Source organism: Aotus nancymaae, unplaced genomic scaffold (genome assembly GCF_030222135.1).
Source record: "Aotus nancymaae isolate 86718 unplaced genomic scaffold, 86718_ANA_hifiasm-v0.15.2.pri h1tg000002l, whole genome shotgun sequence".
Classification (NCBI taxonomy): Eukaryota; Metazoa; Chordata; class Mammalia; order Primates; family Aotidae; genus Aotus; species Aotus nancymaae.
This window is the reverse complement of record NW_026988413.1, coordinates 18,349,763-18,373,155: the sequence shown is the minus strand read 5'-3', so window position 1 is coordinate 18,373,155 and position 23,393 is coordinate 18,349,763. Positions and strand designations below refer to the sequence as shown.

Below are 23,393 nucleotides of genomic sequence, written 5' to 3'. Positions count from 1 at the left end.
AAGGTTCAAGCGATTCTCCTGCCTCAGCCTCCCAAGTAGCTGGGACTACAGCCGTGTGCCATCACGTCTGGCTAATTTTTTTTGTGTATTTTAGTAGAGACAGGGTTTCACCATGTTGGCCAGGATGGTCTCAATCTCCTGACCTCATGATCCACCCACCTCAGCCTCCCAAAGTGCTGGGATTATAGGCATGAGCCACCATGCTTGGCCTGAGCTTAAGTTTTTACGTTTTACTTACTTCATGCAGTTTTCTCATTTGCAGACTTTTTTTTTTTTTTTTTTTTTTTGAGGCAGAGTCTCACTTACTCTGTTGCCTAGGCTGGAGTGCAGTGGCGTGATCTCAGCTCACTATAACATCTACCTCCTGTTCAAGCGATTCTCCTGCCTGAGCCTCCTGAATAGCTGCGATTACAAATGTGCACCACCACGCCCGGCTAATTTTTGTATTTTTAGTAGTGATGGGGGTTCACCATGAAGGCCAGGCTGGTCTTGAACTCCTGGCCTCAAGTAATCCACCTGCCTCAGCCTCTCAAAGTGCTGGGATGACAGGCGTGAGCCACCGCGCCCGGCATTTTATGGATGTTTTGATGCCACACCTTAATTACAAACTCACTAAAGAAAAGGTGCACCATGGTTTAGCTTACAACCCTCTTGCATATTTGACACAGGGCTGGGCGTACGAAAGATAGCCATTGCAGGAATGCCGGCTGAAGAATGATTGATGTTATAAGCTACAGTACAGGAAGACAGAAAATAGTTCTGTTTTTCTAAATTTACAGTATGTTATGTTTAAATTTTTTTTGAAATAATCAAAATAAAGATGTGTGACAACTTTAAAACAAACAAAAAAGACAGGTTCAGACACCCCAGGGATACCCATTGAGTGTCCCTACTTGAGACTTGGCTGATTCAAAAGTATATAACCACTCATTATAGTCCACACCTCACACTTGTTAGAATGGGTGCCATCAAAGACAGTGGCCAGGCACAGTATCTCACGCCTGTAATCCCAGCACTTTGGGAGGCTAAGGTGGGTGGATCAGGAGTTCAAGACTAGCTGGGCAACACGGTAAAATCCCGTCTCTACTAAAAATACAAAAATGAGCCAGGCATGGTGGCATATGCCTGTAATCCCAGCTACTTGGGAGGCTAGGGCAGGAGAATCACTTGGACCCAGGGGGCAGAGACTGCAGTGAGCCGAGACTGCACCACTGCACTCCAGCCTGGGTGACAGAGCCAGACTCCGTCTCAAAACAAACAAACAAAAAAGACAAACACACACAGAAAGAACAAGTGTTGGTGAGGATGTGGAGAAATTTAAACCCTTGTACATTGCTGGTGAGAATGGAAAATGGTGGCCAGGCATGGTGGCTGTAATCCCAGCACTTTGGGAGGTTGAGGTGGGCGGATCATAAGATCAAGAGATGGAGACCATCCTGGCCAACATGGTGAAACCCTGTCTCAACTAAAAACAGAAAAATTAGCTGGACGTGGTGGTGCGTGTCTGCAGTCCCAGCTACTTGGGAGGCTGAGGCAGAAGAATTGCTTGAACTGGTGAGACAGAGAGTGCAGTAAGCAGAGATCATGCCACTGCATTCCAGCCTGGTGACAGAGCAAGACTCTGTCTCAAAAAGAAAAAAAAAAAGAAAAAGAAATATGGTATAGCCACTATGAAAAACAGTTCCTCCAAAAAAAAAAAAAAAAATTAAACACAGAAGCACTATATGATCCCCAACTCCACTTCTGGGTATATATCCAAAAGAATTGAAAGCAGGGTCTTGAGAAGACATTTGCCTCTCCATGTTCATGGTGGCATTATTTACAATGGCCAACAGGTAGAAGCTTCCAGAAAAATCCTTAGGTTACTCACCATTAAGTGGACAACCCTTATACAGATGGTCAAGACAAATTTCCTTTGAGCCATGATCATCCACCCTAGAAGACGCGGTACTTGTGACATCAGATAAAGAATCTATAAAACAAAAGAGGATGCGTGTATACTGATCTTAATGTTTAAACCAAAAATCAAGGCACTTGGTCTCACAATGGGAAAGAATATCTGAAATACCTGAACATGGGGGCCATGTTCAAGAAAATTGCTATGATTTATGTGTTGCTCATGAGCGTCTAGACAGCTTCTCCATAAAACAAAAATGTGGACCTCAGAATCCTGTGACAGCTACGTTTGTTTCTTAAATCATAGTTGAAATATTCCTATTGTCAATAAATGTGGCAGCTTATTCCCTGTGGTTCTACTGGTTGGTCCTTTCCCGTCTTCACTAGTCAGTCTCCTGACCGAAACACCCCTTAACCAAAACCCTCTGACTTTATGCCCTTTAAGAACTGCCAACGGCCAGGCGCAGTGCCTCATGCCTGTAATCCCAGCACTTTGGGAGGCCGAGGTAGGCAGATCACCTGAGGTCAGGGGTTCAAGACCAGCCTGACCAACATGGAGAAACCCCGTCTCTACTAAAAATATAAAATTAGCCAGGCATGGTGGCAGGTGCCTGCAGTCCTAGCTACTCAGGAGGCTGAGGCAGGAGAATCGCTTGAATCCAGGAGGCGAAGGTTGCAGTGAGCCGAGATCGCGCCACTGCACTCCAGCCTGGGTGACAAGAGTGAAACTCCATCTCAAAAAGAAAAAAAAAAAAAAGAACTGCTGAGGAGCATTCAAGGAAAAACCAGCAGCCACAGCCACTCTGCTGCAGACTCAAGACACAGCAGCCCCTTTGTCCTTCAGTGACTTACACCGAGCACAGCCTGTCGTCCTCCTTGTGAGCTCACTGGCAGAGGAAACAGGAGCCTGGGTGCAGTTCTGCCCCTGGGCCCCCCAGGCTGCAGCTCTGTTGCTTGAGGAAGGTGCAGCAGGCGACTGAGGCAGAGTGCTGACCTGTGCAGGGACAGCGGTTTCCCCAAGTGTGGCGGGGACCAGGCTTCTCAGACTCTGGCTTCCAAATGTAACATATCTTTCTCCCCCATGACTGCCATTGTTAAGCCAAAACCAGTGGCACCCATTTTTCCTACAGCAATAGTTTTATCTGCAACTTTACTAGAGCCAGTCAGTGCATCGTGGACAAAGGTACTAGCCCAAATTGTCTTCCCTCCGTATTTACCATTAACAAGTGCCACTCTTGGGTCAGCGCCATCTGTGATTCTGCCAGTGGCCTGGAGATCTCGGGAAGCAGGTCCAGCGTCCTGATTCCTAGGGGATGATATTTCTCTCTGACCACTGTTTGTGCTTTTGTAATTTAAGGATCTTGTGGAAGTTATATCTGTTGCCACTCCATCAGCATTATTATTAAAAAGAGGGCCAGGCTGCATGTCCTGAGTTCCACTTTTGCCATTGATGTTCCTGTAGTCTGAGGAAAGCAAGCCTGCGCCCTTTCTGGTGGTCACAGCTTCAGGTGTTTGCAGACAGCCCAGAGAAGAGCGGGCGGCCGGTAGCGTGGGAGAAAATACAGACTCTCTCCCGGTGCCCTTGTCATTCGTCCAGGATGTGGGGCCCTTCCAGTTGGGAGCTGGTGTTGAATCGGAAGCAAGATAAGTGTCGCCTGGATTCCCATACAAGATGCCATGTAGACTGCCATTCTCTGAAAACCCCCGGCTCGCCCCAGCCTGACTTGTTCCTCCAAGATCGGTAGCCTTGGATGAGCCAGAGGGAAGCCGAGTGTGAGCCTGATTCCCCAGATACCCGAACTTGTAGGTGAGATTGTCTACATGCACGTCCTCCAGGGAAGCCCTGTGGCCGATCTGATCTGGACTAGGCGTGCAGGTCCTCTGAGCAGATGCTGAAGCAGATGCAAGAAATTCTTGGCTGCCCTGAAGGAACCGATCTCTACTTTTGCTTCTAGCCCTATGTGCCATGTTTCCACGATGTGTAGGAGCTAGGAGAAAAAAGCCAAAATGAAACAAAATGATGAACATTAGAGTTAATGTGACTGAGTTCCTACCACCCTTCCTTCTCTTTGCTTTTCCAGCTTTGCTATCAAAGTGTGATCAAAGTACTTGATCTAATCTGATGTGTAAAAATCTTGAAGATGGGTCGTTTGACAATGACAGGATTTTTTTTTTAAGAGATGGAGTGTCAGTCTGTTGCCCAGGCTGGAATGCAGTGGCCTGACCACAGCTCACTGCAACCTCGAACTCCTGGGCTCCAGCGATCTTCCCACCTCAGCCTTCTAATTAGCTGGGATTACAGATGCTCACCGACTGTGTCAGCTGATGAAAGAATCTTGGCTGGGCACGGTGCCTCATGCCTGTAATGCCAGCACTTTAGGAGGCCGAGGCAGGCAGATCACGAGGTCAAGCGATCGAGACCATCCTGGCCAACACGGTGAAACCCGTCTCTACTAAAAATACAAAAAATTAGCCAGGTGTGGTGGCGCATGCCTGTAGTCCCAGCTACTCAAGAGGCTGAGGCAGGAGAATTGCTTGAAACTGGAAAACAGAAGTTGCAGTGAGCCAGGATCATGCCACTGCACTCCCACCTGGTGATAAAGCGAGACTCTGTCTCAAAGAAAAAAAAAAAAAAAAAGAATCTTGACATTCTGCCTGCACGGCAGAGCACACCATTCCATGGCCTAGGATGATAGTGAGACCCTGGCTCTCTTCTGTGACTCAAAGTAGCTCCCAAACCCCAAAGCTTTTAGGTGGGGCTGTCCACTATCTCCTGGTCCTGAGTCAACATTCACCACTATGGTGAATGGAGAGATAAGACTGGGGCGAATCAGAGATTTTCCAGAAAGCATTCGATTTTGCCCGTATTGTGATATGGGTGTACTTGACAATTGACAAGATTCACAATGCTTCAAACAAACCAACGGAAAATGAAACCACAGTCTAAAAGCCTAACTTTGTTTCAGTTAGAAATTTTTCCAGTTTTCTTCATCCCATCCCACAAGGCCCAAAGCATGTAAGAAGTCAACATCAACAAAGCAGTGTAGCCTGGAGGGAACTGGTCTTTCTCTAGAAACTTGATGAGTCACATCCTCCTGGAAGCAGGGAGGAAGGAAGGAGTCAGGGTGTGTTTGTGAGGGTGTGTGGAGTGTGTGTGTGTGTGGCGTGCATGCATGTGATGTTCATCTGGGGTGTGTGTGTGTGTGTGTGTGCATTGGGGGTACATGTGGAAGATGTATATGTCCGTGTTTGAAGCACATGGGCACATGTGGTGTGTGAATGTGAAGTATACATGTGTGCTCGTGTGTGTGTGTGGCGTGCATGCATGTGATGTTTATTTGGGGGGTGTGTGTGTATGTGTCTGCTGGTGTGATAACCTGCTTTTTGCCAGCTAAAACTAACTCTTTCTCAGACTAAAAGCTGTTCAGGCTTTACGTTAGCTCCTTGAGCCGGACAGACTCCATCTTAGCTTCTTCATTTTAGTTATTTTCCCACCATTACGTATGTAACTGTAGTATGTAGCTGGGGCGGGCTGACACTGGGCACCTCCAGGAACGCATTTGTTGATAAGAGGCTGAGTTAAGTGGTACCAGCAGAGCCTGGGAATGCAGGTGCTGTCGAGCGCCCAGAGGCCCCATTATCTGTAAGTTGTATGTTTTTCATGACAGCTTTACCCCTCGCACCTGGCACTGTTTTATTTCTCATGTACTAGTTTATCTTTTAACTTTTTTGCTTACTCTGCTTTTGTAAAAAATTTGCTTCAGCTAAGTTCCCCCTCCCTTTTAAAACTAGGATATAAAAAAACCACCCAACTTTTTCTTAGGGGCCAAGAGAATTTTGGGCATTAGCCACCTTTTGGTCGCCGGCATAACAAAGGACTCATAATTCAATCTCAGAGTGTGGCACATTCCTTGACTCACTTGGGTACAACAGTGTGAGCTGTGTTTTTGTGTGTAGGGAAGGGGTAAGAAGAGACATTTTTTCTCTTCCAAACCCAGGGGGCAGCAGTAATGTAATAAAAGCAAATACCCTCCTCCTATCAAGAAAAGGCTTAACTCAGGAGATGAACTAGAAGTGAAAATATATACAGATCTTTCTCACTCACAATAAGTTTACATTGAGAAACTACACCAAAACCCACCCGTCCAGACACTCCCCTGTTCAGAGACCATCGCAGCGTGGGAGAAAAAGCATTAGACACGGGATCAGAACATGCGCTCTGCTACTTTCTAGTGGTGTGAGGCCTTGAAAATGTTACCTTTTATTTCTTCGTTACATTCTTCTTCATTCTTATGATCTGAGACTGCTTGCAATAAAAGTTGCTTAAAATTTCGGAGCCTCAGTTTCTTTATCCCCTTAAGTAAGGCTAATAAATGATATATCTGCCTTTCTTTGTGGTTTCACCACAAGGAACAATGATGAGATATTTATTTGGGGTGAAAGTCCCTTGTAAATGATAAACCATCTCCCAAATATAAGGAGGTATAATTGTTCAATACTTTGCACAGAATCTTAGAATGCTGTATTCTACCTGCTACATAAAATTCACCTTTTCTACATCCACTTTCATAACAACATTAAAAATAAATGCTATTATATAATATGAAAATGCTTTAGAAATAGCAGCACTTGGCCAGGCGCAGTGGCTCACACCTGTAATCTCAGCACTTTGGGAAGCTGAGGTGGGTGGATCACTTGAGGTCAGGTGTTCAAGACCAGCCTGGCCAACATGGTGAAACCCTGTCTCTACTAAAAATAGAAAAATTAGCCAGGCGTGGTAGTATGCACTCTGTAATCCCAGCTACCTGGGAGACTGAGGCAGGAGAATCACTTGAACCCGGGAGGCAGCCATTGCAGTGAGCCGAAATCGCACCACTGAACTCCAGTCTGGATGACAGAGTGAGACCATCTCAAAAAGTAATAGCAGCACATCATACACCTTAGGAAAATCAGAAAACACAAAATGATAAAGAGGACATGAGAAATTTGAATCTGTGGGCATTGCTGGCAGAAATGAAAAATGGCACAGCTGCTACAAAAAACAGTATGATGGTTCCTCAAAAAATTAAACATAGAATTACTATATGATTCAGCAATTCCACTTCTGATTATATACCCCAAAAAACTGAAAACAGTGTCTCAAAGTGGTATCTGTACACCGTGTTTACAGCAGCATTATTCAAACTGGAAGTGACCCAAATGTCCATCGACAGTTGAATGGATAAATAAAATATGATTATATACATACAATGAAATATTATTCATTCCGACATATGCTATAACATGGATAAACCCTGAGGAAATCATGCTAAGTGAAATAAGCCAGTCAGAAAAGGATAAATCATGTACGATTCCACTTATATGAGTTTCCTAGGGTTGTCAAATTCATACAAACGGAAAGCAGAATGTTAGCTGCCAGGGGCTGGGGAAAGCAGAGAATGGGAGTTACTGTGGGTTTTTTTAGAAATTGATGTGTGTGTGTATATATATATATATAATTTTTTTTAAATGGCACTGAGGACCATAAATTAAATCGTACATAGTTTTGCATCAGTAATAAATTTTTGGTATTAATTGTCTTGTGATTATGTAAGAGAATGGCCTTGTTTTGAGGAGATACATGCTGATATATTCAGGTGTAAAATGTCATGATATTTGCATATATCAAATGCTTTAACCACCAAAATGTGCCATGTGTGTGAGTAGCTGTATGTAGATATATAGAGAAAGAAAGAGCTAAAGCAATTGGGACAAAATGTTAACAGCTGGTAAATCTAAAAAATTTTATGTTTGTTTCTTTTCCTTAAAGAAAAGCTTTATTAATTAGCCTTTAGAAAAATGATACACTTCTGTTGTTGTTGTTGTTGTTGTTGTTGAAATGGAGTCTTGCTCTGTAACCCTGGCTGAGTGCAGTGGCACAATCTCAGCTCACTGCAACCTCCCCATCCTGGGTTTAAGCGATTCTCCTGCCTCAGTCTTCCGAGTAGCTGGGATTATAGGTGCCCACCACCACACCCAGCTAATTTTTGTATTTTTAATAGAGACAGGGGTTTCACCATGTTGGCCAGGCTGGTCTCGAACTCCTGACCTTGTGATCTGCCCACCTCAGTCTCCCAAAGTTCTGGGATTACAGGCATAAGCCACTGCATCCAGCTGATATATATGCTTTTTAAACATGGCGGGGGGCAGGGGGCAATAGTGCTAAGCATTAAAATTTAATTGCAAACATTACATGTATACTATGATAATAATTACATAAAATGATGTATGCATATGCATGAAGTTTGGAAGGGAAAATGAAGAATTTTATGTGGCAAGGTAGCGTGATTATGACAAAGTTTTTCTTTCCTTGCGATTTCTGCTAATTTGAAAGTTCACACAATTGGCCGGGTGCAGTGGCTCACACCTGTAATCCCAAACTTTGAAAGGCTGAGGCAGACGGATCACCTTAGCTCAGGAGTTCAAGGCCAGCCTGACAAACAGGGTGAAATCCCATCTCTAATTTATACAAAAATTAGCTGGGTGTGATGGTTCACACCTGTAATCCCAGCTACTCGGGAGGCTGAGGCAGGAGAATTGCTTGAACCCGGGAGGCAGAGGTTGCAGTGAGCTGAGATCGCACCACTGCATTCCAGCTTAGGTGACAGAGCGAGACTTTGTCTCAAAAAAAAAAAAACATTCACACAATTGAAAAACAAATGGCCTCTACCTCTGGGCCCCATGGCGTTCTTCTGCATGTGCTTGCTGTTACAGATGTCCTGGATGTTCTGGACCACGTCGGGGCTCAGCCCATGCTCCCTCATGATGGCCAGCACCTTTCTGTCCATCAGGTTATGGGACCGGAGGCAGTTGGGAAAACGACAGTTCCCTCGCGTGAAGTGGTCACAGATGTGGAGTCTTGCACACGGTGGCTGCTGGCTACAAATCTGCTGTCGACCCTCTCCCTTATAGCTTTTGCATATCTACAGAAGGGAGAAACAATAGCCAGAGTCAAAACCCCTTCTTATGTCTGCCGAACATTCATGAAGGCAAGCTCACATGCATTAAAAATCTCTGAAGCAAGCAGGGATATACCAAAGGGGGAAAAACACATGCATATTCTGCAATCTTTGATGAGTCACATTCAATTGATGATTTACTTGGGGCAGAAGAGGCTTACAGACTAACTTAAAGATACTGATGAATTTAATAACCCTTAGAATAATCAATATAAGCTGGTTAGCTACAAACAGGACCCAAAGTGAGCCCTATATCATGAAGGAACCCAGCACAGGAAGGGTCATCTTTGGTTATCAACTCACTTTGCAATGAAAAGGACACATGGGTCTTACCTGCAACTGTTTGGAATTCCAGAATTTAGTCTCTGCTGGGCAGAATGAAATTTATCAAAAAAGGTTGCCTAAAGAAGGTAAGTTTTATGTTTCCATCTAAATAGACACAGGTACATGACTAGCTCTGAAGAGACATAGTTCCTACTGGAAAGAGGGCAGAAAGAACACTGCAGCTGGGGCCAGGCCATATGATACAGAACTGGAGGATGTGGGTTTTAAAATCTGAGGTCCTGGAAGCACCTTTGTGACCTTAAGGGATCCCTTGCCTACTCCCAGCCTCCATTTCCTTTGCTGTGACAGGAGGAAAAGATTTGTTCTGTCTACATGAACCAAGTTGTTAAGCAGACTAAATCACAAAATTTATAAATGGGTTATGCAAAATATAAAGTGTGATGCAAGTGTTGAACCATGAAATGAGGAAATCAATATAATGAGTAAGAAACCTGAATTTCAGACATATTAATGATTAAAACATTTCTAAGTTGTTTCACTAGATTCTGAGCAAACCAGATCAGTATGATTCACTGTGATCTGTCTAGATGACAAAGCCATGATTCAAACCCCACTAGCAATGATTTAGCCACATGGACAACCACTAAAATCTGATTCAAACAGATATATGTGCTGGGCACGGTGGCTCATGCCTGTAGCCCCAGCACTATGGGAGGCTAAGGCAGGCAGATCACGAGGTCAGGAGATCGAGACCGTCCTGGCCAACATGGTGAAACCCTGTCTCTGCTAAAATACAAAAAGTTAGTCGGGCATGGGGGTGCGTGCCTGTAATCCCAGCTACTTGGGAGGCTGAGGCAGGGGAATTGCTTTAACCTGGGAGGTGGAGGTTGCAGTGAGCCGAGATCACACCACTGCACTCCAGCCTGGCAACAGAGCAAGACTCTCGTCTCAAAAAAAAGTAAAATAAAACAAATAGACATATGTAACTGCTATCAAGTCTATTATCCAGATTCCAGACTCCAGACCAGCAATTCTCAAAGTGTGGTCCCTAGACCAGCACATCAGCAGCACAATGCAGATCTTCAGGCACTTGCCCGTATCCACAATCATAACCATCAGAGGGGGAGCCAACAGTCTGTGTTTTAACAGACCTTCTGGGTGATTCTGATGTATGCTAAAGTTTGAGCTATAGCAAAAAAGCACCATTAGCAACTTCACAAATGATGTTTTGGTAACATTCCTATTCCCACACTGATACGAAGCAAGAAAGCTCCTGCCTTCATTAGGCCAGAACAAATGAAAGCATTTCTTTCTTTAATAAGCACATTTCAATTGTACAAGTTTGTATACCAGGCAGTCAGGTTTGCCTGATCTTTTTATGTTCTCACAGGTCAAAGCAATATAAAAAAGTGTGAATATGTAAAGTCCTTTAGGGCAGGAAGTGCGGTTTCCCACTGTTTACCTCCAGTATTTTAACATAGGCCTAACACTTGCAGGTGCTCTTAAATATTAGTTGAACTAATGCAAAACAACGAATGAAGTGACTGGAAAATTCTACTTTAGTCCCCACCTCACACCCCCCAAACCACAAAGCTGTTTCTCTACACTCCCTCTTGCACTTAACTCAGCCCCTCTCTTCCTTCTCATCCCTTCTGATAAAATCCAAATCAGCCAGGCATGGTGGCTCACGTCTATAATCCCTGCACTTTGGGAGGCCAAGGCAGGAGGATCACCTGAGGTCAGGAGTTCGAGACCAGCCTGGCCAAAATGGTGAAACCTCGTCTCTACTAAAAATACAAAAAATTATTCAGGTGTGGTGGCACAGACCTGTAATCACAGCTACTTGGGAGGCTGAGGCAGGAGAATTGCTTGAACCCAGGAGGTGGAGGTTGCAGTGAGCCTAGATCGCGCCTCTGCACTCTAGCCTGGGAGACAGGGTGAGACTCCATTGCAAAAAAGAAAAAAATCCAAATCGCCCAAACAACAGCTGCAAATATGCAGGGATAATTTCTCCCTCTTTAGAGAGCCATCCTGGACCAACTCTTCTTGAAATCAGCTGAACTCTGGCTGACTCCTCCTGCTAAAGTCCTAAAAAATTCCATCCGACTCCCCCAAGTTAAAACACTCCTTTAGAGCCTTCTCTTGCCCAGCATTCTTGAACAAAAACTTATGCCAACAATACTAACTCATCCTAACTCCAGAAACCAGCTCCTCAAACCTCTAGTTCAAGAAATGATGCAGCCCCCAAGTCTGGGATCTTAACTCTGACAAGTGGAAAATGGCAATTAAATTATTAGCTAAAAATAAGCTTCAGGCTAGAAACTCCCCATCCCACCTCACACTCTAATTGTGGGTACTGAATTCTAACAATGGAAACGGAAACTTGGATGACGCTGACCTCTTCTTTGCACTGTTTGATAAAAGCATGGGAGCATTTTCCTAGAAGGATCCTCACAGTGCTGTGGTCAATGGGCTCTTCTGCTATCCCTCATGCAACAGCGCCTTCTCATAGGTTCCTATCTGCCAACCTCCTCCCTAGAGAAGGGAAATGATATGGTTTGGCTGCGTCCCCACCCAAATCTCATCTTGAATTGTTTTTCTCATAATCCCCACTTGTCATGGGAGGGACCTGGTGGGAGGTAATTGAATCATGGGGGCAGTTACCTCATGCTACTATTCTCATGATAGTGAGTGAGTTCTCCTGAGAGCTGATGGTCTATAAAGGGCTTCCCCCTTCGCTTAGCACTCACTTCTCTCACTTGCTGCCATGTAAGATGTTCCTGTTTTGCCATCCATCATAATTGTAAGTTTCCTGAGGCCTCCCCAGCCATGCAGAACTGTGAGCCAACTAAACCTCTTTTCTTTATAAATTACCCAGTGTCGGGTATGTCTTCATACCAGCATGAAAAGGGACTAATACAGAAAGAGTCTGCTTATTCTCCAGGGACTCAACATAGATGTGTGGCCCGATGCTAAAAGTAGCTGTTGCTTTTGAAGAACCGAAGCAGGGATCAGACATGGTGAATGAATGGCCTTTCTAAGCCTCCAGGTTAACACTAGACTAAGGATAGACCACAAAATACTCTTCTCTCAAGTGTCATGGCAAGACTTCATCTTGTCATTCTCTCAATGAAAGGAAAAGGATGGGATGTCTCTGATTGTTGGCGGGAGCTTTAATGGGGTTGACATTTTTCCCATGCTGTGTAAGGATTTTTCCCATGCTAGTAGGCATGGGGACTGGGCTAGCATCTAGGACAAAAGTCATGGGTATCCCAAGACAAGACCTTTAAACCTTGGGCTCCTGGAAATGAGACAGAGAAAGAGGGAGAGAGAGAGAAACAAATCCAAGTATCTAGGTAGAAGAATGCACGGGGCTGGGGAGGAAATGGGACATATTTCCCCCACCCAACACCCAACAAGTCTTTATAACGTGTCTTGCATTCATATCTCTCCTGAGCTCAGTGGCCAACTCAAAATCACTTCTCATATCATAGGTTTTTTAAGTTCTTAGGGAAACACACTGAGCTCAGAGTCAAAAAGTGTTTCAGCCTCCAGAAGTCCCCAACAGCTATCTCATTGTATATAAAAGGGTATCTGAGCTGGGTGCTATAGCTCACGCCTATAATCCCTGTACTTTGAGAGGCTGAGGCAGGAGGATCGCTTGAGCTCAGGAGTTCAAGACCACCCTGGGCAACATAGTGAGACCCTGTCCCTACTAAAATTAAAAAAAAAAAACAAATAGCCAGCAATGCTGGTGCATGCCTTTAGTTCCAGATACTTGGGGGGCTTAGGCAGAAGGATAACTTGAGACCAGGAGGTCAAGGCTGCAGTGAGCCCTGATTGTGCCACTGCACTCCAGCCAAGGTGACAGAGCAAGACCCTGTCTCAAAAAAAAAAAAAGAGCATCTGATTTTCAACCTTGTTTATATTTTCCCCATCCTTTCTACTCACCCATCTGGGTCTTCCATTATCTTTTATGCCTCTCTTTAACTGTAAAGCTAACTTTTCTATTTATGGATTTTATCAGGCCAAATACCAGGCTTTAAACAGTATCCTCTGATTCTTAAGTCTATATTCCTGAGTGGATGAAACTATTAATTATCTACCATTGTCCCCGTCTTTCTTCTAGTAATACAAGCTCCCAAGTTTTAGGTAGATACATGGTTACCCAGACAGAAACTACATTTCCCAGACTCCCTTTCAGCTAAGTACGACATATAATAATCTCTAGCCAATGCAATTGAACAGATGTGCCATATACAATGTCCACGTTACATCTTTTAAGAAAGGAAACTGCTTGCCTTCCATTTACCTTCTTTCTACATTCCCACTGGCTAGAAAATGGTGACGAGTACAGACTCATTGTACTCAGAGATGGAAGCCACATTTTGAAGATAACAGAGCTGACCTACTGGCCTGAGTCCCTTGATGACATCACTGAGTCTAGCTGCCTGACAACTCAGGCTACCCTCCTATCCATATCCAGGAAAAACCAAGAGTTGGCAACCTTTTCCATAAAGGATCAGATAGGAAATACTTCAGGTTTTGCAGGCCATTCTGTTTCTGCCGCAACTACTCAGCTCACCCTTGCAAGGTGAAAGCAGTCATAAACAAATAGGCGTGGCTATGTTCCAGTAAAACTTTGTTTAGAAAAACAGGCTGGGCGCAGTGGCTCACACCTGTAATCCCACCAACACTTTGGGAGGCTGAGGTGGGCAGATCACTTGAGGTCGGGAGTTCAAGACCAGCTTGGCCAATGAGGTGAAACCCCATCTCTACTAAAATATAAAAATTAGCTGGGTGTGGTAACAGGCACCTGTAATCCCTGCTACTTGGGAAGCTGAGGCAGGAGAATCTCTTAAACCCAGGAGGCGGAGGTTGTGGTGAGTTGAGATGGCGCCCCTGTACTCCAGCCTGGGCGAGAGAGAGAAACTCCAGCTCAAAAAAAAAAAAAAAAAAAGAAAAAAACCAGGTGGCAGACCAGATTTGGCCTCTGGGCTGTACATTGCTGAACCCTGACCTAGACTGTCAAGTGATAGTGAAATAAAATTACACTTTATTTGAATCACTGTATTTTGAGGGGGTCTCTGTTACAACAGCTTAGCCCATACCCTCATCTTCTCTGCCATCTTCCAAACCTCACTCCAAAGCCCATCTCCTCCAAGAAGCCACCTTGATTTAAAGCATCAAGTAGTCTGACTACTATCGATCTTCAGCTCATAATTACTCACACAGGGTTCCCTTGCACCCTGGTGGAAGAGGTATTCCAGACTCAAATTTCTTATAAAACCTCAAATAGGAAATTTCTGGGATCTCTTAGGTCACTCAGCAACGGCCTCAACTGCCACCTGCAGAGTCCTGGTGTTAATTTTGAATTTTCTCTGCTGTATCTGTATCACAGATATCTCCAAAATATCTGCAATACAATACTGACAGTAATATTCGTCCTCCTTAAACTGAGGAATTACAACTTACCTCAGGCATAAAAAAAGGATCACTTTGGACGAGAAGCACTGCTAATTCCTCTTGGTTAAGTCCAGAAAGTTCATGAATTTTCAGGACTCTGAAGTTATCATCTGAGAGGACCTCATGAGAATATTTGCATAAATTCCTGGAAGAAAACACGACAATGGTCAATATTTCTACTCCACAGATGTAAAGAAACAGAAATCAGCCATAAAACTTTCAGTTAGCAAAGGACCCATGCCCATCTCCTTTGATAACAGACACAGGTTGGTTCTGCTTAAAGAATACACTTTGGCCGGGCGCAGTGGCTCACACCTGTAATCCCACCACTTTAGGAGTCCTAGTTGGGCGGATCACAAGATCAAAAGATGGAGACCAGCCTGGCCAACATGGTGAAAGCCCGTCTCTACTAAAAATACAAAAATTAGGTGGGCATGGTGGCGAGTACCTGTAGTCCCAACTACTCAGGAGGCTAAGCCAGGAGAATCACTTGAACCCAGGAGGTAGAGGTGGCAGTGAGCCAAGATCACACCATTGCACTCCAGCCTGGTGACAGAGCAAGACTCCATCTCAAAAAAAAAAAAAAAAAAAAAATACATTTTTTTTTTAAACTTTACTTTATTATTATTTTTGAGACCAAGTGTTTCTCTTGTTGCCCAGGCTAGAGTACAATGGCACTATCTTGGCTCACTGCAACCTCCACCTCCTGGGTTCAAGCAATTCTCCTGCCTCAGCCTCCCGAGTAGCTGGGACTACAGGCACACGCCACAACGCCAGGCTAATTTTTTGTATTTTTAGTAGAGATGGGGTTTCACCATGTTGGCCGGGCTGGTCTTGAACTCTTGACCTCAGGTGATCCACCCACCACAGCCTCCCAAAGTACTGAAATTACAGGTATGAGCCACTGCGCCTGGCCAAAAATACACTTTAGTAAAATAAATTCATGAAACAAATAGATGGGAGTATGGTGTTATCTTCTTCAAATATATACATATATCCGAGTCTAAATTATTGCAATACTTCTTTAAACAGCACCTCCCCTAGTATACATTAAGTTATAATTTGTGTATAGCTCAGAAAGGTCAGAAGAAGAAAAAACTGGCAAAGAAACTAAATCTATTAAAAATGGTTGCCTATCAAGAAACTTAGAACAACTTATGAAAACACATCCAGGACTGCAGTAAAATCAATGGGACAAAAGAATTCCATTTTCCTAACATTTTCATTACATAACATTGCTCACTGCTCTACCTCTTTATGTCTGTATACCAAAGCGCATACTTACTTATGACTACAAAGGAATGCAACAAGCTCTCAATTGTATGTTTCAAACAACTCTACCGAAAAAAGATGTAAAATCCCCCTCACTTTGAGACATAATGATTTAGCTGACCAATGTCCAATAAAACTTTCCGGTATGGAAGCCATATATGGAAGCATGACAGATCACTTGATTTAATCACATGAAAGTCTGAGAAGCACTGATTAAGATTGCTGAGGAACACTGGTAACACTTTTGCTCTTATTAGACAAACATAATTTGACCATTATCAATGTCCACATAACAAACTCATTCCACTTTTGTTTCTTTTTGTGGAGACAAGATCGCAGTCTCCCCCCCAGGTTGGAGGGCAGTGATATGATCAGGTTCGTTGCAGCCTTGACCTCCCCGGGCTCAGGTGATCTTCCCACCTCAGCCTCCCAAGTAGCTGGGGCTACAGCATGAACCACCACACCCAGCTAATTTTTAAATTTTTTGTAGAGACAGGATTTTGCCATGTTGCCCAGTCTGATCTCAAACTCCTGGGTTCAAGTGATCCACCCACCTCGGCCTCCCAAAGTGCTGGGCCTACAGGTGTGCCAAGCCTCATTCCACTTTTTAATTTAAATATTCTACGTGTCACAGTGTCAAAGTCCTTAGGTTTATGGCCTTAGTAGTTACTAATATGATCACATATTAATATTTTCTAGTTTTTATCACAATTATCAAGTTGTTAGGTAGTTAGGTAATCCCCAGATTTTCACTAGTATAATGTGGCTACAATTATTTTCATACAAATAACCTTTCTTCTTTTACATTATTTTCCTGAGTGTTATTCCTTTGGGCATATTGCCTTAAAGAAGACTATAATTTTCTTAGTAGCTTGTGTTTCATTTTGATATACTGTTGTCCAGAAAACACAACAGCAATCTAGGAGTGTGTCTATTTCCCCCACATTACCATGGAATTTTGTCACTATGCTACTTCAATAGATAGGAAATACAAGTATTTTGTATGAAAGACTTTTTTTTTTCTCTTTTTTTTTAAAGACAGGGTTTCACCATGTTGGTCAGGCTGGTCTTGAACTCCCGACCTCAGGTAATCCGTCCGCCTTGGCCTCCAAAGTGCTTGGATTACAGGCGTGAGCCACTGCGCCTGGCCCGAAAGACTTTTTTTTTTTTTGAGATGGAGTTTTGCTCTTGTTGCCCAGGCTGGAGTCCAACAGCGTGATCTCAGCTCACTGCAACCTCCACCTCCCAGTTCAAGCAATTCTCCCGCCTCAGCCTCCTAAGTAGCTAGGATTATAGGCATGCGCCACCATACCTGGCTAATTTTGTATTTTTAGTAGAGATGGGGTTTCACCATGTTGGTCAGGCTGGTCTTGAACTCCCGGCCTCAAGTAATCCACCACCTTGGCCTCCCAAAGTGCTGGGATTACAGGTGTGAGCCACCACACCTGGCCTGGAAGACTTATACTTTTATTAATTCACACTTCCATTATTAGCAAGACCAAAATATTCCCAAATATTGGCTTCATGCTTGTGTTTCCTCTTATACTATTTGTTCATATCCTTTAACTGTTTAGCAGAGAAGGAGTACTGACCTATAGATTTGTAATTCTTCTTTATATTTTTAATAGTTTTGCATTTTTTTTTTTTTTGCATTTTCAACAGTTTTGCAGCTTTATTTCAAATACTTTTGCATTTTTTCCCTTTTATCGTGAGTTGATTAAGATTGTTACTGTTGCCGGGCACGGTGGCTCACGCCTATAATCCCAGCACTTTGGGAGGCCGAGGCGGGTGGATCATGAGGTCAAGAGATCGAGACCATCCTGGTCAACATGGTGAAACCCCGTCTCTACTAAAAATACAAAAAAAAAATTAGCTGGGCGTGGTGGCGCGCGCCTGTAATCCCAGCTACTCAGGAGGCTGAGGCAGAATTGTCTGAACCCAGGAGGCGGAGGTTGCGGGTGAGCCGAGATCGCACCATTGCACTCCAGCCTGGATAAAAAAAAAAAAAAAAAAGACCTGCCTTAACCTACAAATTCAATTTTAAAAAAAAATTAAAAAAAAAAAAAGATTGTTACTGTTTCCAATTTGCCATTTATTATTTACCCTACTGCTTTATTTTATTTATTTATTTATTTTTTTGAGACTGAGTCTCACTCCGTCTCCCAGGGGATGTCACCTAGGGGAGTGCAGTGGCACCATCTCTCACCGCAACCTCCACCTCCCAGGTTCAAGCTATTGTTGTGTCTCAGCCTCCAGAGTAGCTGGGATTACAGCTGCCCACCACCATGCCCAGCTAATTGTTGTATTTTTGTAGAGAGGAGGTTTCACCATGTTGGCCAGGCTGGTCTCAAACTCCTGACCTCAAGTAATCCACTCGCCTCAGCCTCCCAAAGTGTTGAGATTATAGGCATGAGCCACCACGCCTGGCCCTAGCCTACTGCTTTAATAGTTGCAAAATTAATTTACCCACCATAGCTGGATAACTATTTTATATATACTAATTAGTTTAACGTTTAAAAGAGGTATTTTCAATATTAATTATTTAAAACATTTGGAAATTATTATAATAAATGACATCAGAAGACATACGTATTTTTATATCAACTTTTCTCAATTACATCTATTAAATATGATTCCTTTCTTATTTTTTCGTTATCCTAGACTATTTTTTTTTTAACGCTTTATCAAGTTTAGAACCACTGGGGCTGTGCACCGTGGCTCATGTGTGTAATCCCAGCACTTCGAGAGGCAAAGGCAGGAAGATTACTTAAGGGCAGGAGTTTGAGACCAGCCAGACCAAAATAGTAAGAACCATGCCTCTACAAAAATTGTTTTAAATTAGCATGGCATGATGGTGCGTACCTGTAGTACTAGCTACTTGGGAGGCTGAGGCGAGAGGGTCACGTGAGACTGGAAGTTTGAGGCTGCAGTGAGCTTATGACCGTGTCACTGCACCTCCAGCCTGGGTGACAGAACAAGACTCAGTCTCTAAGAAATAAATAAAACATTAAAAAAGAACAATTGTAATTGCTGTTGTGTTTTTAATCAATCTACTGTTGCGCTTTGAATCCAATTTGTACAATTTGTCATATAATATCATATTAATATCTCTTTTCTTTTATTTTGTTTGAGACAAGGTCTCACTCTGTCGCTCAGGCTGAAGTACAGTGGCTCAATCTCAGCTCACTGCAACCTCTGCTTCCTGGGCTCAAGCAATTCTCATGTCTCAGTCTCCCGAGTAACTGGGATTACAGGCACGTGCCACCACGCCTGGCTTATTTTTGTATTTTTAGTAGAGAGGGGGTTTCACCATGTGGGCCAGACTGGTCTCAAACTCCTGACCTCAGGTGATCCATCTGCCTCAGCCTCCTAAAGTGCTGGGATTACAGGCATGAGCCACCAAGCCTGGCCCTTTGTTAACATTTTAAATATACTTTACATATTAACAGAGTAATTTTTCATATCATTGGCTTACATCTTTTCAAAAAACTCTTTAGTGTGCTTAATTATTCTTTTCTTTTCTTTTCTTTGATCCTCCCTCCTTGGCCTCCCAAAGCACTGGGATTACAGATGTGAGCCACTGCACCCAGCCTATTATTTTCATTATAAAAATTTTATTAGGGAATACATTATGTCAATTTTCATAAAACAGTATATTTGAAATTTAATTTCTATTAACTCTATAAATTAGATTGGATATTAAGTATATCATGTTAACTTCATTAAATCTTCTGATTCTGGAACAGAAAATATCTCTCCATTTATTCAAGTTTTATTTATTTATCTCTCCATTTATTCTGTTTTTTCCTATTATGAATTTAATTTTTTCTTCTAATAGCTCTCTTTCATTTCCCAAATATTGATTATCTGTTGCACTATTATTTTTTAATTGTTTGTCACTGGTAAATAGAAATGCAAAATGATCTTATCAAAATCGATGATTTTTTGAAAATGTAAACATCTAGGTAACAGTTATGCTCTAAGAATTAATCTTTAAAAGTCACTTATTCAATGCTGTTACCTGTGTGTAAATCGTGTCTGAAACTCTCTAGATTGCCTTCAGATCTTGCAGCGTAACTTCATATGAAAAACATCAGAGAATCAAGGACCCTGTCAACCAGGAGCCAAGCCCTTGAAACCTGGCCAGCCCTCCATGTCCCTTGCCTCCTGGAGAAGTCAAGGGCAGCTACTTAGGCTCTAGTGACAGCCTCTATCCTTGCCATTCTCCCAGGCGGCCCCCTCCTTGCTTTCTCCACCCCACGACCCTGGCTTCCTGGCACTCTTTGATAAGGCCGACCTCAGCCTTTCGCTCCTGCACAGTGGTTTCAGATAACCAGTCCCCGCCATCCCCCACCCAGAACCTTCAGCAGCAGGCCTAACACTTCACTTTATAACTCCCAGAGGAAGGACTCCTACACCAGGAAAGGCCTTCGAAAAATAATCCCCTCCAGCCTCCAGCTCAAGGCAGAAATCCTCTCCATGGTGGCTCGACCAGATGAGTCTGAGCCTAGTTATCTCACAAGGATCTTAACTCATTGTTCTGATGGCCATTAGCCATTACCATTAATGTTTTTTTTTTTTTTTTTGAGACAGGGTCTCACGTTGTTGTCCAGGCTGGAGCACAGTGGCGCAATCACAGCTTACCACAGCCTCGAACTCCTGGGCTCAAGCGATCCTCCCATGTAGGCGTAGGTGCTGGGATAACAGACGTGAGCCACCGTGCCACCCTAATGTTCTTCCTGATATTGAGCTGAAAATGACCTCACTGAAACTTCCTACCACTAGACAGGTTCTGCCCTCTGGCTCTGAGATATTTAGCAACTTGTTAGGCAGAAGGAATTAAGAATCTTTGCTTCCCCTTTAGCTCCAGCCCAGACATCCTGAACTTAAGAGCCAAGCCTCCAGCACCTCTGCAGGTCACTGCGAGATGCAGAATTGTTCCTTCCTGTCCTTTCCCAGCTGAGGAGTGGGGCACTTCCAAGGTCCCTGAAGTCAACACTTCCTCTAAATAACTAAAGGAAGCCAGGTGGCCTGATGAGGAGCCCTCTGCCTGGGACGCTGAATATCCAGGCTTTTCCAAAGCTACCCAAGGTGCTCATGTCTGAAAGAAAAGTCAGACCTAAGCCCTGAAAAGCCAAACCAGGCTGGGGTCCCTGACTCTGCCCACCTAGGGGCCTGGTTTTCCTTCTCATTTTTCATCTCCATCCTCAGGCAAACTTCTTACTCCTCTAGATTCTAGATTCTCACCCTGAACCCAGTCTCAACCTGCAAAATCTCTGCCTAGTCTTGGTCTGACCTGCAGCCCCTTCCCTGGCAATCTTTGCTTGGTTTTCCCACATTCCCTAGACTTCTCCCCAGCAGCTTCTTAGGGACTTTATCTTTGCCCTAATTTCAGGATATTGATCAGCCACGAAGGTGGGGCAGTTGACACTTACCTTCTATTTGGGTTAAGTACAGAAATTAACATTTATTACACATTTACTAAGTGACAGGAACCTTACGTCTGTTATTTAATTTAGTCGTCACAATAAGCCTACTCTGGGAAACTGAGGCCTGATAAAATGAGAAATCAAAGGTGACTAAGATAAGGGGAAGACCCAGTCATGAACACGCATCCCAAAACACAAGCAAAAACCTAAGCTGGAAAAATGAACAAAACAGATCTGAAACTTTTTCAAACCAAAAAAATTAAAATCGGCATCCTGAATTATTTAAGCCACTGTCCCCCCAGGACCATTTCAGCAGGGTGCAAGCAGAGATCGTGGACATACATCACATAAAGGGCATAGTAGGAACACAGTATGTGATAGGCACTATTTATGGTGATTTGTGTTGTGCAGACAAGCTCAGCAGCATGGGCCACGATTAGAGCTTCAAGGGGGTCATGTGTAGGTTTCAGGTGGCAGAACCTTCCTTCCTACTTTCTTCCAATCATTCTGTCCCACCTTCAGGTGCCTAATATTGGCTAGTGGGCTTCAGCCAGGAAAAGGTGTGAAAGGCTCCCACGGCTTCTTGGGGTCTGCTAAGCTAGTGATCCTGAAAGTTTGCTCCCTGGGCCAGTATCATCAGCATCTTGGGAGGTTGTCAGGAATGCAGATTTTCAGGCCCCATCCTAGACGTATAGGGTGATTCTCAAGCTTTTAGCATGCAACAGCATCACCTAGACAGATGGTCCGTTAGATTCCTGCACCCTCACCCTACAGTCTCTGAATCAGTAAATCTAGGGGTGGAGGCCAAGAATTTGCATGTGTCACAATCTGGTTTTAGGAACATACCTGGAGTATGGCAGCTCAGGGCCACCTCCCCAGAAAGGACAACAGGTCCTACAGAAGGTTGGTTAAAAGCTGTGGGAACTCCCCTCTCGCCAGTACAAAAAGAGCTCTCCTACAAACTATTATGAATTTCCTAGGACAAAACAAGCGTTTGCAGATTGCTACCCACACTTAGAGCAGATAAACCTCAAGCAGGGCGAGTTACGGTAAGAGGTGATAACTTTTTTTAAAAAAGAGCAAAGACATCCTTGAAAGAGGCGGAATTGTCTCTCTTTAAGGAACTCAGGCCAAAAGCCTAAAAACAGATGACCTTTCCACTTTTCTCCTCCAGCTACAGAACAAAATGTTATCTTAGCCCAGGCAGTAAGTGCTCTCCCCTACCGCGGTGCAGTCTAAACAATCAGCCTGCACAGTGATTCTCATTCCTGGCCACACATAATCATCAACTGGGCCGTGTCGAAACTACCCAAACCTGGGCCACACCCTTGGAGACTGGCTTCATTTGACTGGGGTGGGAGCCCAGGTGATTCCAACGTACCGCTGTTTACGCTTGTCAGATTCGATTCTGGGTTAGATTCTTGAAGTGTTCACCTCTGATACCTTGCACTTCACAAACCCGTAAACATAGGGTTAGCTCTGAACTCAACAGTCAGACCAAAAAGAGATAGTAACCCAAGTCTTTTTTTTTTCAGACAGTAATTTACATCGAAGTTCTCCTTCCCTTCTCCCCTCCATCCCCTCTGTTCCCCAACACCTAATAGGGTTGACAAAAAAAAAAAAAGATCGTTGATTTGTATAGAAAACAGGAAACCACTCACCATGATACAAGCCAGGTAAAAAAGGAACCAAGATGTGTGAGAGATAAAATCTAGAAAACATTGGGCTAAAGAATAAAATGTCATTAATCAAAACCAACCCTAATTAAATATTATTTTAAAGCCACGAGACTCCTATTCCCCATGTTTGTACTTCCTATGTTGAAGACTGAATTGCCATGTTATTAGATGGTAGGGATGGTTCACTGCTTCTAGAGCCCCTAGTAAGATGGAGAAGAAACAGAATAGACCAGGGGAGATCACATGAGCAGGGTAACAAAGGATGTGGGGAGAGACAGAGGGTGGAGCCGAGAAAATGAGCTTGCTTTAACCACAACTCCATTACCCAGAACACACCAGGCACAAAGAGAGCCCCAGCTCACTGCCAC

General features: G+C 43.7%; 1 protein-coding gene across 2 annotated transcripts in view; it reads right to left on the bottom strand.

The window, feature by feature from the left end:
• ZC3HAV1 (zinc finger CCCH-type containing, antiviral 1) overlaps positions 1 to 23,393 on the bottom strand; it is a 71,508-nt gene that overhangs the window by 35,191 nt on the left and 12,924 nt on the right. Inside the window, exons 1-5 of one of the 2 annotated variants that reach the window (XM_064372978.1) lie at positions 20,562 to 22,508; positions 14,655 to 14,790; positions 8,606 to 8,858; positions 3,114 to 3,884; positions 1,871 to 1,972 (exon numbers count right to left, since the gene is read on the bottom strand). In XM_064372978.1, coding sequence (XP_064229048.1) covers positions 1,871 to 1,972; positions 3,114 to 3,884; positions 8,606 to 8,858; positions 14,655 to 14,790; positions 20,562 to 20,599 — 1,300 coding nt within the window. In that variant the 5' untranslated portion in view covers positions 20,600 to 22,508. Of the gene's footprint in view, positions 1 to 1,870; positions 1,973 to 3,113; positions 3,885 to 8,605; positions 8,859 to 14,654; positions 14,791 to 20,561; positions 22,509 to 23,393 lie in introns of those variants that run through there. The other variant, XM_064372976.1, reaches the window with a different exon arrangement.